Consider the following 20,439-nt stretch of genomic DNA (forward strand, 5'->3'; position numbering starts at 1 on the left):
TTCCTCGCCTGTTGGAGATTCTTTTGTTTCCCTTCATGCTTGATGACTCTGTTTACTGTTTAAGTGCAGATTAAGCAGAGCACCCATTCCTTTGTCTCAGACAAACCTAAAGAACAAGGAGTACTTGTGGCAGCCTAGAGACTAACAAATTTATTTGAGCATAAGCTTTCGTGGGCTAAAACCCACTTTGCCCCCAACTAAAACCTCTCCAGCGCATCATCAAGGATCTACAACCTATCTTGAAGGACGATCTCTCACAGATCTTGGGAGACAGGCCAGTCCTTGCTTACAGGCAGCCCCCCAACCTGAAGCAAATACTCACCAGCAACCACGCAACAAAAAAACTAACCCAGGAACCTATCCTTGCCACAAAGCCCATTGCCAACTCTGTCCACCTATCTATTCAGGGAACACCATCATAGGACCTAATCACATCAGCCGCACCATCAGAGGCTCGTTCACCTGCATATCTACCAATGTGATATATGCCATCATGTGCCAGGAGTGCCCTTCTGCCGTGTACGTTGGCCAAACTGGACAGTCACTACACAAAAGAATAAATGGACACAAATCAGACATCAAGAATTATAACATTCAAAAACCAGTCGGAGAACACTTCAACCTCACTGGTCACTCAGTTACAGATCTCAAAGTCACAATACTCCAACAAAAAAATCTTCAAAAACAGACTCCAATGAGAAACTGCAGAATTGGAATTAATTTGCAAACTAAACACTATTAAATTAGGCTTGAATAAAGGTTGGGAGTGGATGGGTCATTACACAAAGTAAAATTGTTTTCCCATGCTACTTCCCCCGCACACTGTTACTCACACCTTCCTGTCAACAGTTGGAAATAGGCCATCCTGATTATCACTACAAAAGTTTTTTTTTTCTTCTGCTGACCTAATAGCTCACCTTAATTAATTACCCTTGTTACAGTTGGTATGGCAACACCCATTTTTTCATGTTCTCTGTGTATATATCTTTTCCTACTGTATCTTCCACTGCATGCATCCAATGAAGTGGGTTTTAGCCCACAAAAGCTTATGCTCAAATACATTTTTTAGTCTCTAAGGTGCCACAAGTACTCCTGTTCTTTTTGCTGATACAGACTAACACAGCTACCACTCTGAAATCAGACAGAGTTAAAGGTAGCAACCAACTCCCTGTGGTTTCACTGGGAAGCGCTTACTAGAATACCTGGCTAGCTCAGACAGCCTTAACAAGTGCACCCTTGGAGTCCTACTTTCTTGAGGAGTCCCCCATCTCACGCAAGTGCTGCAACTCTGTCTGATGCCTATCTCTGTCTGGAACACGAGTTAATAACACATACAGCGGAATCTTGTAACTTAACTTACAATGTTGCCCCGCACATTTTATCAGGACAATAATGACCAGAAAACTATGAGTTTTCAAATGATACCTCACAAGACATACTTTGTATAAAGATTATTACAATAGTGTATAGGATGTGGATACAGGAGTACATTCTGTCACAGTTGGGTTGTTCAAACTGTCAGTAACTGGGATGGGGCAGTTGTGTCTAGTGGTCAGAGCAGGTGCCAGGGCTAGTCATTAGAACAGCAGTTGGAAGCTAGGAATCAGATCCCAGAGTCAGAATTGATGTCAGAGACCAAATGCCAAGCCAAGGGCCAGAACCAGAGTCAGAGACCAAGGACAAGGGTCAGAGCTGAAGTCCGAAGTCAGGAATCAGATACAAGGATCAGAACTGGGCTACCTGGAGTGAGGGCTGGATTCAAGACAGGAGCATGGCTGGATCCAACACCGGAACAAGGATGAAGCAGGACTAGGAACAAGCAGGCGCAGGAGCTATCTCAGCCATTGGCAAATGCTTTGAGCAGCCACTGAGGTGCTGGGCTAAAGAGCCAGTCAGCTGACTGTTCCAAACAATCATGTGGTGTAGCCAACTGGACAGCCTACTACAGACTAACTGCACTCATTAGGTTGCCCAGAGGCTGCCTTTGCTGCAGACCCTGATTCCTCACAATAGGGCAGTCATTCTCTGCTCATCAGGGATTTTATGTACCATGCATAGTCTTTCGACAGAGGTTAAATATTCCTCATTGCAATCTGTCTCCCTGTAACACAGACACAGCTTCTCCCAACTGTGTGATCCCTGGGTTGAAGGATTCATTTTTGTAAATCCTGCATGCTTAGGGCATGATGACTCTCTCTCTTTTTCTTAGCCTTCTGCTTCTTAGGCTTCATGCTTTTTGTCTTCTAGCTCTGGTGCTCTTGGTGGGATGCTTCTAGGGCTGTTTCTTCTGTCTTCTGCTTTCGATTTTCTGCCTCCCACTCCTCTTTGGCTGCCCACATCTGGAATTCTTGTTCCTTCTGCACCTTTGCTACCTACGACCTGGCCAGTTCTAATGTAATAGCTGTCTCACTGAGAATGGTGCCAGGCTGGTTTTCTAAGTCTTGAGGACTTTTCTTAGTCTTTAGGGGAATTCAGCTGCCCTTCTTTTTTCTAGATCCAGTACAGTGAAAAGTTATTAAAGAACTCTGCTCACTATACAAACTGTTCTTCTGACCCCAAAGGGCCAGCCACGTTACCAGGTCACTATAGGTTTGGATCTTACCCAAAATACTACACTGTCAGCCAATCCTTCAGTGTCTAAAACTAAAGATTTATTATAAAGAAAAAAGAACAGTGGTCCCCAACCTTTTTCATCTGGCAAGCGCCAGATGAAGTACCGTAGTGACGGTTGAGCATCCGCTGAAATGCCACTGAAAATCGGTGACATTTTGGTGGCGACACCTCTGGATGACGCTGCTTGTTGGCGGTAAGCAGCATCACCCAGAGGCGTCACCACTGAAATGCCACTGAATTTCAGCAGCATTTCAACAGATGATTGACTGCCGGCCAGTATGCGGGCACATTTAGATGCCCCTGAGGGAGCCATGGCGCCTGCGGGCACTACATTGGGGACCCCTGAAGAAGAGAGATGTTAAATGGTAAAACAGTCATATACCCATACAAAGTCTTCAGAGTCCATATATCAGGTTCCTAGCAGTATCGGTGAGTTTGCTGGCTTGGAAGTCCCTCTGGAACACATCTATAGCTTGGATGGGTCATTCAGTCCTTTGTTTAGAGCTTCATTTGTAGCAAAGTTCCTCCAGAGTTAAGAAGCAGGATTGAAGACAAAATGGAGAAGATGCAGCTGCCTTTTATAGTCTTTTGCCATATGGCTCGAGCTTCTTTTGTCCCAAACACAAGCTGCCTAGCACATGGCTTGAAAGCCTTAGAGTTCTGTCTATAGGCATGCCCCTGCATGCCTTGTGGAGTCATAAGATGTATCCCTTGCCTTCTCTCAATGGGTCAGTTGTATAGCTGATGGTCCTTAATGGGTCATCAAGAAGGCTAGGCAGTGGTGCTGCCAAACTGTCGGGGGGGTGTCACCCAGAAGTATAGCACAAGTTTTGTAATACAGACATACATACATATCTATAACCCAAACATTTCTGCAGATATTTTACATGGCATATCTGACACAACTCATTGCAATTTTAAAATATCAATATTCATAATATCCTCAAGTGTCCCCCAGATTCCATACAGCATCACATCCCACTAGATGCATCCTTCCAATATGACAGAAAACAACTGATAATTACTCTGTGAGTACAAATTTGCAACCAGATCTGCACCCACCTTATAGTAATTTCATCTAGTCAGCATTTCCCTAGTCAGGTATCATCATCATATCATCTGAAACTTCTATACAGAGCCTGCTATAGAGCTGTGTATTATCTCTCCTCCCACTGAGTGCAAAGTCAAGCTAGCAGGGACTCCATAGCCTTCAGAACACAGGAATGGTAAGGACCAGAGTCTGCATGGGAGCAGAAGTAGCAGGTCAGAGGTAACATGTGGCTGAGGTCAGTGGGTTGGATAGCAGACAGCCTTAGAGCTTGAACTAGAAGGCCTGAGATCTGGGCAGAGACCAGAGCTCAAGTCATGCTGGAATGCTCCAGAACACCATTCCAGCATTTCTATTTATTTATTGGCATTCTGGTACTTCTGGTACTGCACCGTGTGATAGTGCAGTCTGGCCAGGACCGGCGCTAGGGGTTTGAGCACCCTAGGCGGACGGCAATTTCTCCGCCCTGCGGGCGGTCCACCGGAGCCGCGCTAGCAGCCGACCATCCGCAGGCACGACTGCGGCAGCTCCACCGGAGCCATGGAGCACCAGACCCTCCGCAGGCACCACTGCGGCAGCTCCACTGGAGCCGCCTGCCGCCCCCTCTGGCAAAACGGCACCCACCATTTATTCTGGGGCCCTAGGCGATTGCCTAGGCTGCCTAAATGGTAACGCCGGCCCTGAGTCTGGCACTTCTTTTTTGGGGGGACTCAGTCACTCACAGAGACATAGCCTCTTGCTGGCAGGGGGAGAAGTAGCTACAGCTGGAGGAGAGAGGGTTGAAGCCTGAAGCCAGGAAGACCAATGAGATGAAGCCATAGAGTAATTTTTACTCTCTCTGGCCCAATGATTATTCATTATTTTACACACAATATGTTACACAAAATGGAGCAATTTCAACAAGACTGAGAACATCTCACCTGGGATTGAATAGGCCTGAGTTCAAGTTTCTGAGTGTGGATTCTAACCTGGAACTCTTGTGCAGCCTTAACTCAGCCACTTTTGCATATGCATTATGCCCGCAGTCTTTAACTACATTTATTGATTTAACGTTTGCATATTTGCTGAGCCAAGCAATAGCATTTTTACTGGTGAAGTGAAGCTCTCAGAGCCCATTGCTGAATTTGGTTAGCAGGCACTCTTCGACAATGTGTATCATTGTTTGATCTGCACCACAGCAGCAACTTGGATTTCCTCGAAGACCCCAATGGTGCTGGCTGGCTACACAGAAGCCTTGCCCAGTCCTGTTATTATCTACAGTCATTAACTACATGATTACATACTAGTGTTTGCACCCCCCGCATTCACTGAAGTTCTAGGGCAGGTGAGAGGTCACCTTTTCCATCAGATACCAGGCTGGTGGGTTAGAACACATACACCCCAATACACAGAGCTGCCACACAGCTGGAAATTCGCCCTTTCTAGTTCTGTTCTTGACATACCTCCTGTGACTGGGGCCCCGGCTCTCTGCCCTCTTCACAACCAACTAGAGTTCAGAGAAGGGGAAGCACAGCACACCTGCCAGAATATGGAGATAAGTAGTGAGCCTCAGGACTGCCATACCTCTGTGAAGCTCTAGGGCTTGGCTAGAGGCTCATTCATTCCAATAAAAAGCGACAGAGTCCTGTGGCACCTTATAGACTAACAGACGTATTGGCACATAAGTTTTCATGGGGGAGGGATAGCTCAGTGGTTTGAGTATTGGCCTGCTAAACCCAGGGTTGTGAGCTCAATCTTTGAGGAGCCCTTAAGGATCTAGGCCAAAATCAGTACTTGACCTTGCTAGTAAAGGCAGGGGGCTGGACTCAATGATCTTTCAGGGTGCCTTCCAGCTCTGTGAGATAGGCATGACACATGCATCTGACAAAGTGGGTATTCCCCCACAAAAGCTTATGCTCCAATACACCTGTTAGTCTATAAGATACAACAGGACTCTTTGTTGCTTTTTACAGATCCAGACTAACACGGCTACCCCTCTGATTCATTCCAATGAATCCTTGCTACCCAGTGTCACTGGTTCTGTGCTGAAGTACATCAGTGAGATTGCTGTGCTGGTGGCATAAGGAGAGGTAGGGATAAAGCTATCCCTGCTCCCAGTAATAGTGCCCTTTCATCCAACTCACACAACAACATAAAACCTTACCTCTGACCTTTTACCCTATGTGTCATCCATGCTCACTTGTTATGCTGCTTAAGTGGAAGCCCCTAGAGTGCAGACACATCCGTGTGCTGCAACTGCACACCCAGGCTCCCACTTTGCATGGTGCCAGTTTCCCTAAAACAACTCCTTCTGCCATATACACCCAGCTTTCACTCTGCGCTCTTCCCCAACCTCTTCCCCTGCACATCCTCACTGTCTCCCTGCCCCCCACCCCATGCTCTTTATCATCAGACACCAGAGAAAGGGGAGGGGAAAACATCCATCAGTGTGAAGATTATGGAAATAAACAGGAATATAAAGGGGAAAAAAAGGGTGAACAGGGATGAGGGAGTGAAGGGGCAAAAATTGGGAATATGGGAGGGTAGGGGGAATTAGTGGGTCATAGTAGATGTCCATAATTCCCAATTCATGTGCTCCAATGGATGCCTCCCCTGCAGTGGAGATATTCTCCTTCCTCAGCAAGATTCCAACTCCAGCCAGGTCCTATTTGAATAAGCACGGAAGCCAGCAAAAACTATCCAAACAAAGTGTGACACAGGATGCAAAATGTATTAAACTTCCTGTTTTCAAATTAATTCTAAATTATAAACTAGTTAACAATGTATTTGTAAATGCTCAGACAAATCAATCTGTATTCACAGAGTAACTGCTACAAATTTCTGAAGAATACAGTGTGTTCTTCATGCACAACAAAAGGTTGGATTTCTGCTTTGAGTACAAAACTTATCTCAAACTGAATTATGGAGTCATGACCAGCATCTTTACAATAATATGTGGAGCTTGTCACACCACCAACAGCTAAGGTTGCCCAACACTTCCCATTAGAAGAACCTGTTTTTAATTGCCTATAACTTTGCCAGACTTTAACAGTTTGAGCTGAAATTTCCCATGTCAGGTGTCTGTATCAGGCTGAAGGTTTAGTTAGTTTTTTTTTTTTTTCATATTGAAAGTTTCAGCAAAAACAGGTCAGCCTTTTCTGAAAATGAGGTTAGGGGAAAATCTGTTTGTCCATGTTAAAATAGTCCTGACAGCTTCTTCACTGAGAAGCCTTAATGCATCCATACTTTAGAGCAGGGACTTGATATTTGGCAGACAGAGTCCCTGGTGTCATGGATGTGCCCTTTACAAATCCTATGAAAAAAATCCACATTTGTCCAAGACTCTGAAAAATCTCAGTTTTCATATGCTCAATAGTGGTTTCTTAGAGGTTAGCAGCTAAATTTTTTGAAGATTCAGTCTGCATGGACCATGCTTCTATCCGTACTGGCTGCTACATGTGACCACACTGTGCAGGTGCCATCCCCTCAGAGTGACTGAGCGTGCTCCAGCCAAGGGCTGCAGGAGCTAAGCATGACTTTCCCTGTGATTGCTCCTCCCAGCTGCTGGTGGCCACTTTAGCACTGGACATTAAAACTGAGAGCAGGGTGACTATCAGGACGATGTAAAACAGAAGCTACTAGAGTTAAACATTTTTAAATCAGCAGAGCAAGAGAATTTGCTTCAAGAGTTTTAAAAGATCTGGCTGAGGAGCTCACTGGATCATTCATGCTGATTTTCAGTAAGTCTTGGAGCACTGGGGAACTTTCAGAAGACTGAAAGTTAGCTAGTGTAGTACCAATTTTGAAAATGGGTAAATGAGATGATCTAGGTAATTTCAGGCAAGATAATGGAGCAGTGGATATTGAACTTGATTAATAAAGAATTAAAGGAAAATAATGTTGTGATGGGTTCCCTGGGGTGCAGCTTGTGACTGTGGGACTAGTGTGCCTCCCTGAACTCTCTCCAGCCTGGGCTGTCTCTCACAATGCCTTGCTAGTGATCAGCAGCAAACTCTTTCAGGTGCTGTTATCACTCAGCCCAACCACATGGGGAGACCCCACACCCAGCTAGGTTGCATGAATGCTCCCAGTCACTCATGAATCTCACAGAGAAAGGTACCAGAGCCAAATCCCCCCAGCTCCCAGCACTGAATCTCAGGAATATACTGAGATGGGCAGTGCAGATTTATTAAGTGGTTCACCACTTCATCAATGGAAAGTGGATATACACCAGCCTTTGCAAAACCTGAACAGATTTGCCACAAACTTCATAGAAACTCACTGGTAAAGATCAACAGTTAAACAAATGTATTTACTATAAAAGATAGATTTTAAGTGATATTAAGTGATAGGTAAAAAGTCAGAGTTAGTTACCAAAATAAATCAAATATAAGCATGCAGTCTAAAGTCTCAACCCTATTAGACTGGGCAACATCTAGACTAAGCATGTTTTAGTGGCCACCATACAATGCAATTCTTATAACTTCATATGCATTAATGATACACACATATGGATAGAGAAATGACCTTCATCACATCATAACCTTTCCCCTGATACCTTACAAGACATGCTTTTTATGTAAGATCATGATTATATAAAAATGAGAAATATGGAGGATCCGGGACATTCCCCCAAGGTATAGAATGTCACAAATGTAAATAATGCAAATCAACATGGAGTTATGGAAAATAGATCCTGTCAAATTAACATTAACTTGTTTTGGATAAGATTAAAAGTTAGTTGGTAAAGGTAATAGTGTTAATATAACATACTTATACTTCTGTAAGGTGTTTGACTTGCTACTGCACAACATTTTGATTAAAAACGAGACTGATATAAAATTAACATGGCACAGATTAAATGGATTAAACACTGGCTAACTGATAGGTCTCCAAATGTAATTGTAAATGGGGAGTCACCATCAAGTGAGTATGTTTCCACTAGGTCCTTCAGGGATCAGTTCTTGGTCCTATGCTATTCAACATTTTTACCAAAGACCTGGAAGAAAACATAAAATCATCACTGATAAAGTTTGTAGTTTACACAAAAATTGTGAGTGGTAAATAATGAAGAGGGCAGGTCACTGATTTAGAGTGATCTGGATTGATTGGTAAACTGAGATCAAGCAAACAATATGCATTTTAATATGGCTAAATATAGATCTAGGAACAAAGAATGTAGGCCATACTTACAGGATGGTGGACTCTATCTTGGAAAGCAATGACTCTGAAATAGCTTTGGGGATCATGGTGGATAGTCAGATGAACATGAGCTTCCAATGTGACTCTGTGGCCAAGAGGGCTACTGTGATCCTGGGATGTTTAAACAGGAAAATCTCAAGTAGGAGCAGAGAGGTTATTTTACCTCTGTATTTGGAACTGGTGTAACCACTACTGGAATATTATCTCCAGTTCTGGTGACCACAATTCAAGAAGGGTGGTGATAAATTGGAGATGGGTCAGAGAAGATCCACAAGAATGATTACAGGATTAGAAAACCTGCCCCTCTCCCACACCACAAAGAGATGGAGGAGGAAGAGGAATCAGCCTGAGTGGAATGCAGAGAAGTAAGAAATGGGGGAGTGGAATATGATAGGTGGGGGAAGGGTGATAGGGTGGATAGGAGGAAAGAAGGAAGAGGGAGAGGAGCCAGGGGTGAGGTGGATAGCAACAGATGGGGATAGAACTGGGATGGATAAAAGCTGAGGGAAGGGTAGCAGGAGCCGAGTTGGGAGAGATGGATAGAAACAGAAAGGGAGCAGAGGGATCCACTCTCCTCCAAATCCTGAAACTGAAGCCAGAAGACTTGAGTCTCTACATCCCTCTAATGTCAGCAAAAAGCTGTGAAACCCACTGGCAAAGCATATGTCTCCTCACCCTGTAGTGGCTGTTCCACATAGCAGATAACAACCTGCTACAAGTATTGGTTATGCTGTTAGCTCAAGTGGCAGCACTTTGTGTAGTGGATCTAAACATTCCAAACCTGCTGATAAGTCAGTTAGAAAAAGGGTTTTGTTTCTGAGAGAAATTTCAACAAAACATTTTTGTTCTTTTCATTTAAATTTTCTGAGGAAAATTCAGACTTTCATTGAAATATCAAAATCTGAAATATTTTGGTTCCCAGGCATTCTCTCTTCTGATAAAACATTGATAATTTCTGTGGAAAGCAGACAGTTTTTGCAAAAAAAATTATTTAGTTAAAAAAACAATTTCCTATTAAAATAGTAGGGTTTGTTTGTTTGTTTGTTTTTATGAACCCTACTGCTGATGAACCATGTGGATGTCAGTATAGCTCCACAATATGGAATTTTGTCTTTTCTGTTTGCTTTTTAAAAACCTAGTAAATTACACACAAAAAACTATGGCAAAAGAACATTATGGTTATATAGTCAAGCACTTAAATCTAGGACATTCCAGAATTCAGGTTGCCCATGCCATCTTTAATTACATGATCACATTTTTTTTCCTGCCTCATTCAGTGCACAGGATGGCTCTGCCCTGGGGACATATTAGAATCGTGGAGTGAAAGAGGCTGTTGTCCACAGGACTCTGTCTCATTTGTTGCAGAAGTTGGAAGTGGTGTGGTGAATGAGGCAGGGGGGTTTCAGGAAGAGAAAGAATGGTTTGCTGGTTAAGGATATTGAATGCAATCCTGGAGAACTGGATTCTATCCCTGCCTCTGCCACAGAGTTCCTGTGTAGCACTAGCAAGTCATTTAAACCAACATTTTCACAACTGGCCACTAATTGTTTCTTTTTCTGGGTTCCCATCTTGAGCCCTTAGGGCCAGATTTACCCAAGTGTTGAGTACTCTCACCTGCAGTTAAAATCAGTGGGAGCAATGCTTTGAACTTATACATTGCTATATAATGCTAAGGACTCTGAAAACTCTGATCTTAGGTGTCTCAAGTTGGGCACCTGAAGTTAGTGGATACTTCTGACAATTTTGGTCTTAATCTCTCTCTGCCTCAACTTCCCACATGTAAAATTGGGATATTACCACCTACTCATTTCATAGACAGTATGATGATGAATATCAAAGAAAACTCCATCAGGAAACTAATAATTCTGTGCTGAATTCAGGGTTTTGGTGGTGTGTATTAAATGAGGCTTGGGAGCCACAAGTTGCAAGAATCAGAGGGGTAGTCGTGTTAGTCTGGATCTGTAAAAGCAGCAGAGAATCCTGTGGCACCTTATAGACTAACAGACGTTTTGGAGCATGAGCTTTCGTGGGTGAATACCCACTTCGTCAGATGCATGTGGTGGAAATTTCCAGGGGCAGGTATATATATGCTAGCAAGCAAGCTAGAGATAACGAGGTCAGTTTAATCAGGGAGGATGAGGCCCTGTTCTAGCAGTTGAGGTGTGAAAACCAAGAGAGGAGAAACTGGTTCTGTAGTTGGCAAGCCATTCACAGTCTTTGTTCAAGTTGCAAGAAGATGATAAAAGTAAACATTGAATAACTGCCCATTCACTGAATGAGGCAGGAGTCGTGGAAAAACTAAAATGTGATAGTATAGTTAAAGACTGTCTCATAATACATACGCACAAGGGAGCAGAATGAAGGTTGCACAGGCAAACATAATTCTGACATTTCCTAACTTTTGACTGCTTGATGTTACAACTTTCATGTTCTTTTAGTTTTTCAGATGTATATTAGATACGCATGTATAACTGATATTACTGTATAGTGACATTTACTGTAACTAATCAATATATATTTTCTTTTAAGGTTAATTTCTGCATCTTCCTAAAAATTCTAAAGTTGTTAATTTCCAAACTCAAAGCCCAGCAAATGAGCTTTCATGATTACAAATACAGGTATGTGATAAATATCAAAGTGTTACTAGTCATTTGTATTACCATGGTGCCTTTTCTTCAGAAAGTTCCTAAAGTGCTATGGAGGATATGTAATTATACACAGCCACCAAAGTGGCAAGGCATGGCAGCCAGTCTGATCAAGTAACACAAGTGTCATAGGAGAGGAAAAGAAGAATAATGACTTGCCAACTGAAACTCGAGAGGAAATATGGGGAGGTTGAATGTAGGTACCAGTTCTAGCTGTAAGCACATTTTGTTTTGCAGTAAGTGATAAGGGATCTTTAGTGATAAGTGGTTAGGACCCCAATTTTGTATTTCTTTCAAAACTTACATCACCGCCTGAAGCTTCTCACATCTGAGGGGCTGAGGACTTAAGCCCAGGTCCTGGAGGGGCTGGGGGTGGGCAGGGCAACCCCTTCAGAGTCACCTGCATCCCTTAGCATGCCCTAGTACCATGCTGTGGTATTGGGGAACAGGAAGGACTCAGAGAGAAGGACTCAGAGCGCCACCTATTGAATCACTGCTATCACTTCCTGCAGCTGGCTGAGCTTTCCTGGGGAGGGATCCAGTCGAGGTACAGATCTAGGCTGTGCACTGCTTGGCATATGAGACTGTAAGGAACTCATGCAGTCTGTTCCAGGGGTTGTAATTGTATTAGTATAGCTTACCCGCTAGAGGTTGCTACCCTCCAGTGGCCATCCACATTGGCTATAGAAGAACTCAGTGAGTGCCAGTCTTACTACTCAATGCAACAGTAGCCTGGCTTCTTATCCATTAGGTGCTGTGTTGTGTTCTTGGAATAAAGCCTGACACTGATTCGGCTGAACCTGTGTTGATTGTGAGTGCTATCTGTTCCATGACAGTTTGAGCAGACCACTTCGTGATTTCTACTAGGGAATTCAAAACACTAACATACCTGTGGCTGATATAACCTCCAAAACTTCCAGAACCAAATGGTGCAACTACATATACAGAATACTGCTCTCCAGGCTTCTCAATCACCAGTACCATCAGATAGGGGCCTAAGTCCCATTGCTGCATAAATTTGTTCATGACAGATAGAAATTTTGTGATTTCCTGAATCAATGGCATCTACTTTATCTGCTCTGGCTGCTTATATACCCTACAGACTAGACCAAGGTAGGGCTTATAAATAGCCTACTGACCAGAGAAGCTCTGAATTAGGTATCGCTGCTGCTGGAGCAGTACAGTCCCATGCTGAGTAACTTGGATGATTTCATCTGTGTTTTCTTAACTATATTTGATGACTCAAACTACACTCATGTGGCCAAAGCCTCCCTTCAATCCATAAAACAGGGTTGCTGGTCCATTTCGGACTACACTGCCCACTTTTGAAACCTGAAAAGGATGAGTTGGCCTGGAGGAAACCATCAGTGACCCTATTCTCCTTTGTCAATTTATGCATCTGGATTGATGTCTGCTTATTTGAATGACATCTGGAGAGAAAGAGTTCATTCCAGCAAACTTGTTTCTATGTGATGATATTTCTGCAGGCATCACAAGCTAATCATGTGATTGAAACTATGTGGGTTGACACAACTTGAACTCATCTCACTGGTCAAGAGAAGAAGCATTGTAACCAAAATGGTCTTTGTCATACTGTGGTGGATCTGACCACTTTGTGGCTACCTGTCCCTTGAAATTCAAACCTAGCATAAGCTTAGGAACCTCCATTGTCCAACCCTATACAACGCACACTTGGTAACTCTGGTGAATCCAGTAATTTCATGGACATAAAGTCCCAATTTAATGTAACCCTGCTCCTGATTATGTTGAGTCCTGCTGGTGCCCTGCTTTCTTCAGACCGGTTAACCAAGAGACCACCTCTCTTGAAGTCATGATTCAGGATCACCATGAAGTCACCTTAGTCAAATTGCTGCATTTTCCAATTGTCCTCAGTATTACTTGATTTACATTGAATGATCCACATATTTCATGGAGGGCACAAGAAGCGCATTTCAAGTCAAGTTACTGCTGACAGTTGTGCCTTGTGGGATCAAGTACCAAAACCCAAGAAGGCGACACAACTACGTCTATTGTGCATTCTTCCCAACACATTAGCCATCAACCTAGTACTTCAAACGCTTTTGATGTCCATAATTGTGGTAACAATTAAGGTACTACCAACCAATGCCCATCCAGGTCATGTTGTTGGAATAGTTAGGGCCAAAGATCCCAACCCAGTCCCTGTGGTCCCAGCAAAATACCAAGATCTAGCAAACATGTTTGATAAAAAGAATGTGGACATTCTACCACCTCATCACCCTTACAATTGTCCTACTGATCTCCAACCAGGAACCAAGATCCCATTGGACGAATGTACACTCTGCTGGAACAAGAGCTCAAGGCTCTTCAGAAACACCTTCAAGATAATCTTGCAAAAAAATTTCATCCATCTGTTGACCTCTCTGTCCAGTATTCCTATATTATTTGCGACGAAGAAAGATGTCTGACTATGTGTTTGCATTAATTATCATGCCTTGAGTAGAATCACCATTAGGAATAGATACCCCTTGTTTTTTATCACTGAGTTATTTTACAGACTGTGCTCCACAATGCTGTTTACCAAGCCTTTGAGGCACTTATAATTTGGTTCAAATTCACAAAGGTGATGAATGGAAGTGCATGTTTTAGAGGTGGTATGGCCATTTTGAGTTTCTGGTGATGCCTTTCGGTCATTCAGAGACCCTGGCCACTTTTCAGCATTTCATTAATGACATTTTTAGAAGCATTTAAAATCAATTTGTGGTGATCTACCTGGATCATATTCTTATCGTCTCAGAAACTTAACTCCTCCATGACCAACACATTTTCACATAGTATTAGAATGGCTTCATGAGCATGGGTTTTACGCAAAACTAGAAAAATGTGAATTTGGCCAGTCGTCCATGGAATTTCTAGATTACTGTATATTGTTTTCTCAAGTGGCATCAGCACGGACAATAGAAAAGTATCTGTGATCACGAATTGGGCAACCCCAAGAAATGTATGTGAAGTTGAACATTTCCTTAAATTTGAAAATTTTTGCCAATTTTTGCCAAAGACTGGTGTCCTCTGTGATTACACTGCTCCAGAAGAATACTTGATTAGCGTGGACATGGGCAACTCAGTCTTTTTAGACCACTTAATGGATAATTTTTTGTCAACACCTATTCTGGTGCTCAGATCCGGTGAAACCCTTTAAGTTGAGGCAAACATGTTCAAAGTGGCAATCAGAGCTGTACTATCATAACAACATGGACCCCAGCATCAACTCCATGTGCACCCAATTTCTGGCCCAGGTATATACAGATCACAAAATTTTGGAATATCTACATGCTGTGAAAAACCAGTGGTCTTTATTTTTTTCCAGATTTTACTTCATTTTGACATACCATTCAGACATCCAGAACCCAGCAAGCTTACTGTACTATGTCTTAAGGGGGAATACTAGGAGAAAGAACTCAAGAATATTCTAGAATCCTTATATACTGTAATTTTGCCAATGCCTTAGTACATAGGAATTTGCTGTCCTTCATCTCATCTTTGTTATCGAATGACCCATTTGTGACAAAAGTCATGCTGACTCAGAATGCTGCCAGTGACCAACTTCCTAACCCCAGCTTCCTCGTCAAAGATGGGATCCTTTATTTCAAAGGCCATATCTATGTCCCACAAGGCCACCTGTGGCTTAAAGTGTTTAAACTTTGCCATGATTCTCCTTTAGCTGCCAACTTTGGCCACTTTAAAACACATAGACTAGTTTCTCTATATTTTTGTGGCCAAAGATGCAACCTTTCATCAAGTTATATATTAATTCCTGCAATATTTGCTCTCGAACAAAGACTGCCCCACCTCCCATCCCCATATGAAACACCTCAGGGACCTCATGCCAGCCCTTGTTATCCATTGCCATAGATTTTATCATTGACCTACCCAGCTTAAAGATCAGTGGAACCATCTTAGTTATCACCTATCACCTTATTAAATATCCCACTTTATCCCATGTCCCATAGTTTCCCCTGATAGGGACAGCCTGGGTCATTTTTACTTGTGTCTTCAAACTCCATGGGTTACTATCTAGCATCATCACTGAGCAGGCCCCACAATTTGTTCCCCATTTGTGTCAAGAACTTTTTAAATTGCTGAACATTGTGCTATATAATTCTTCTGCCTACTATCCTAAGAGCTGTGGGAGATCAAACAAGTTAACCAAATAATTGAACAATATCTTCATTGTTTCATCAGTTATCACCAGGACTACTGGGAGCCACTCCTTCTTTTTGCCATATTTGCCTATAACAATTCTATGTCTCAACCTTTGCAGCCCCTTCTACACTAACTATGGTTTCCATCTGCATTTCCATCCATCCTTACGAAGGGTGTTTTATGTCCCCACACCCACTGACCTAGTCCAGCATTTGTACCATCTTCAAGAGGAACTGAGAAAACATCTCAACTAAGCCAAAAGTGCCTACAAATATTGCATAGACTGACACTGTAGGGAAGCTCTTCATTTCATCATTGCTGACTGGGTATGGTTGTCATCACGAAACTTCACCTCCATTCATCCCTCACATAAATTTAGATCATGAACACCTGGTCCAGCAAATCATCCAGCAAATCAACCCTGTCATGGTCAAACTGTTTCATCCTAGCTCAATGAGAGTACATCTGGTCTTCTGCATTTTGCTGTTAAAGTCATAAACGGACTATTCCTTTCCTGGATGAGTCAAGCCTACACCTTCACTACTTATCATCCACGGCCATGAAAAAATACATGTACAAAGGATCCTTGACTCTAGATAGTCTGGGGGAAAATGAGATACCTTGTGTATTGGGAGGATTATGGGCTAGTTAACCAATCACAGGAACCCACCAGTCTTATCCATACCCCTGATAAGATTAGGGAATTTCATCAAACCTACCCCGCCAATTCCAGACCCAAGATGCCTGGAAGGCATCCTTAAGGGAAGTGTAAATGCAGCCTGTGGAAAGGTTATAACTGAATTGGGATAACTTACCCCTTATTGGTCTTGGTTCACCAGAGGCCTCCCTCACCTCATCATCAGATGCTAGTCAGTGTTAGCTCAATGCAATGGCTGCCTGACTCCTTATTCACTAGGTGTTCTCAAAATAAGGCCTGACACTGCTTCAGTCGAACCTGAGTCTATTGTGAATGTTGCCTTGTTCCATGACAGAGACCACAGCACAGAAGCAGCTCTGAATTTTGTTTAACAACAACAACAACAACAACAACAAAACCCCTCAAAACCTAGAAACTAATTTTTGGATGAATCAAGGGACCTTCAAATTCTGGCTCCCTACTAACCATCCCTCTTGTCTCCACACACACACTCTCTCTTCCCACACACACTCTCTTCCCTCTCACACACAATTCAGTTTGCCCTTCCTTTTCATGGACCAACTAATAGTTCTCCCCACACACCAAACAGCAATTCATTTTGCTCTATCTTGCTTCCTACACACACATCATTAATTCATTCCCCCTACCATTTTGCAGAGCCCCACAGTTGATTCTGCTGCCCTGTCCCATTGTGTGCCTGGGACCTCTTCATCACCTTTTCCAAGGTCTAGTGATAGCACTCGACTCCCCTACCCAGGTTGCGGGGCAGGAAGCTCCAGACAGAGTCGCAGAATGACAGGGAGCTGTTGTTCCCAATTTTCCCCAGAGCACATGAGGCAGGAGGATTTCTCGAGTGCTCCAACCTATATTTGCAGACGAGAGGGAATGCCAAATGGTCCTTCAGCACATGAAGCATTTATGACTGGTTGTCTTTTCCTAGGAAGTGGGGGAATAGGGAAGGACAGTCAAAAAAATGGGGATTTCCCTGCAGATCCAGAGGAGGAGCTGAAGAACCTCTATAAAGTTGGCAATTCTCTGCTGCAAGGCATGGAAAGGTTATTAGTAACCATGAATCTGTTGTGGGCACTTGTGTACACTAGTACCTGTGTATTCCACAACCACAGGCTCTAAATAGTCTCATACTTATCCTCAAGGAGCCATATCTGTGACATTCTCTTTTCAAGCTTTAGTCTTGAACAATGAACTTTTATTAGCAGTAATGCACATTGGAAAACATAATCCCAACTATACATATAAAATGATGGAGTCTAAACTAGCTGTTACCACTCAAGAAAGAGATCTTGGAGTCATTGTGGATCATTCTCCGAAAACATCCACTCAATGTGCAGCAGCAGTCAAAGAAGCAAACAGAATATTGGGAATCATTAAGAAAGAGATAGATAATAAATCAGAAAATATCATATTGCCTCTGTATAAATCCATGGTACGTCCACATCTTGAATACTGCATGCAGATGTGATCGTCCCAGCTCAAAAAAGATATATTGGAATTGAAAAAGGTTCAGAAAAGGGCAAAAAAATTATTAAGGGTATGGAACAGCTTCCATATGAGGAGAGATTAATAAGACTGGGACTTTGCAGCTTGGAAAAGAGACGACTAAGGGGGATATGATAGAGATCTATAAGATCATGATGGGTTGGAGAAAGTGAATAAGGAAGTGATATTTACTCCTTCTCATAATGCAGGTTTAAAACAAATAAAAGGAAGTATTTCTTCACACAATGCACAATCAAACTGTTATGTTGTGAATGCCAAGACTATAACAGGGTTCAAAAAGGAGCTAGATACGTTCATGAATGATAGGTCCATCAGTGGCTATTAAGCAGGATGGGCAGGGATGATGTCACTGGGCTCTCTTTGCCAGAAGCTGGGAATGGGTGACAGGGCATGGATCACTTGATTATTACCTGTTCTGTTCATTCCCTCTGAAGCACCTGGCATTGGCCACTGCTGGAAGATAAGATACTGGGCTAGATGGACCTTTGGTCTGACCCAGTAAGGCTGTTCTTATGTTTTTATGGTAAATAATAAAGCTAATTCCTCACACCCAGCCCAGAAAAGCCTGGGTCCAACCAAAAGCTCAGTCCAAATGTGTGGAGATTTCAAAGTGACACTGAGTCCAATTTTATGTGCAGCTCCATATCCACTACCTTATATTGAGGATTTGTTTGTTACTCTTAGTGGTAGACAGTGTTTCAGTAAATTGGATTTTCTCAGTGCATATCTACAAATGGAGATTGATCTGGCATCTCACAAATATCTCACAATCAACACCCATAAAGGCTTACCTTAATTACAACAGGTTGCCTTTTAGAATCACATTGGCACCTGCCCTGTTCCAGAAATCCATGGATGAAATTCTGAAGGGACTGAAGGGAGTTCATCACTATGCGTGACATGCTCTCTCAAAGGAAAGGGATGGCACTACAGGGTACAGTGTTGGATCATAGAATCCCCGGTTTATACAGTTCATGTCATATCTACATGAATTATCTGTGAATCACAGTTGCATATTATGGGGAATGTGAGTGATCATTCCAAAATCACTTCAATCTCAAGTTTTGGAAGCTCTTCTCAAAGGTCATTTTGGCATTGTATGGATGAAGGCCATAGCCCAGAGTCATGTCTGGTGGCCGGGGACTAACAAAGACATTGAGAGGGAGGTGAAGAGTGGTACTACATGTCAACAAATTCAATGTGCTGCTGTCCCAGCTCATCTACATCCTTAGTCATGGCCTCAGACTCCTTGAACATGTATTCATGTGGATTGTGCTGGACCTTTAGATGGTTATATGTTTTTAGTCATAGTAAATGCCAATTCAGGATGGTCCAAAGTTTTCAGAATGACTTCTATGCAGCTGCTAAGACCATTGGACATCTTCGTACCTTGTTTAGCCATTTTTAATTACTGTTACAGTTAATGAGTGACAATGGACCTCGATTCTGTTCTGAAGAATTTCAGCAGTTCCTAGCTTTAAATGGAATTAAGCACATACTCTCAGCTTCTTACCATTCTGCTACAAACGGACTAGTGGAACGCTTTGTACAAACACTTAAGCATGCCTCGAAAGCTAAGAAGTCTATTCTGAGTCATCAGCAGAAACTGGACAATTTCTGGCTTGTCTACAGGAACACACCACATGATCACACAGTAATCACCTGCAACTCTTTTCTTGAAACCATCTTTGTGAACCTGTTGGAACCTGCTATGTTTTGAAATTGCCTCATGTATAAGGCTATATTTTAGTCATGGGTACTTCTAGTAAAAGTCACGGACAGGTCACAGGCAGTAAACAAAAATTCATGCCCTGTGACCTGTCCATGACTTGTACTATATACCCCTAACTAAATCTTGAGGGTAGGGGCAGCCTGGGGATACCTTGGGTGCTTGCGAGGTTGGCCTAGAGGGCACCATGGGTGTTGAGGGGAGCGGCCTGGGGGTACCACGGGTGCTGGAGGGGCAGCCTGGGACCTCCACTTGTGCTGTGCGGGGACACACGGCGGTGCACCGCCCAGGACCCCAGCAGGTGCAGAGGGAGCAGGCAGTTGTGAATGGCCCGGGCCCCCCACTGATGCTGGGGAGGCGGGATTGGCAGGGCTGGCAGGCTCAGTACCTGGCTCCATGTCTCCCCACAAGTGGTGACATCCCTTGTGGGGAGCCTCACTTTCATGTCAGTTTCAGTTTTGCACCCAGAGCAATAAAGCAAGCACAACAGACAGCTGATTGTCCATCAGCTCCCTCTGTGTCTGCATCCTCTACTGGCTCCAGAAATATAACAAGTAGGAGCAAATGTGTTGCTCCTGATAAAATTAAGGGAAGAAATGGCTGCATTGTAAACAGGTAATTGTTTGAGTGAGGTTATATGAGTTTGTCTGGTTGTCCTGGAGGTGGAGATAGGAAAAATCATGGTGCTGTTTTGAAAAAAAATGCAAATGAAACAGTTATGGTAGAAAACAGGAAAAGTTATGACCCATAATAGAAAAATTTATTATGGGGATTTCAGAGGAATGCCATTCTTGACCTTAGGAAAACTGCAAAATAACCTGTATTTTGCACTAAATATTGTTTAAATCCATTTAACAATATTCAG

The 20,439-nt window shown here is 43.0% G+C and overlaps 1 protein-coding gene across 1 annotated transcript in view; it reads left to right on the forward strand.

Annotated features, from left to right (window-relative positions):
* The window catches only part of GLP2R (glucagon like peptide 2 receptor), a 132,807-nt gene that overhangs the window by 90,635 nt on the left and 21,733 nt on the right, over positions 1 to 20,439 (forward strand). The window contains exon 10 of the mRNA XM_050919177.1: positions 11,372 to 11,460. Coding sequence (XP_050775134.1) covers positions 11,372 to 11,460 — 89 coding nt within the window. The remainder of the gene's footprint in view (positions 1 to 11,371; positions 11,461 to 20,439) is intronic.

This window comes from Gopherus flavomarginatus, chromosome 12 (assembly GCF_025201925.1).
Source record: "Gopherus flavomarginatus isolate rGopFla2 chromosome 12, rGopFla2.mat.asm, whole genome shotgun sequence".
NCBI classification, from domain to species: Eukaryota; Metazoa; Chordata; order Testudines; family Testudinidae; genus Gopherus; species Gopherus flavomarginatus.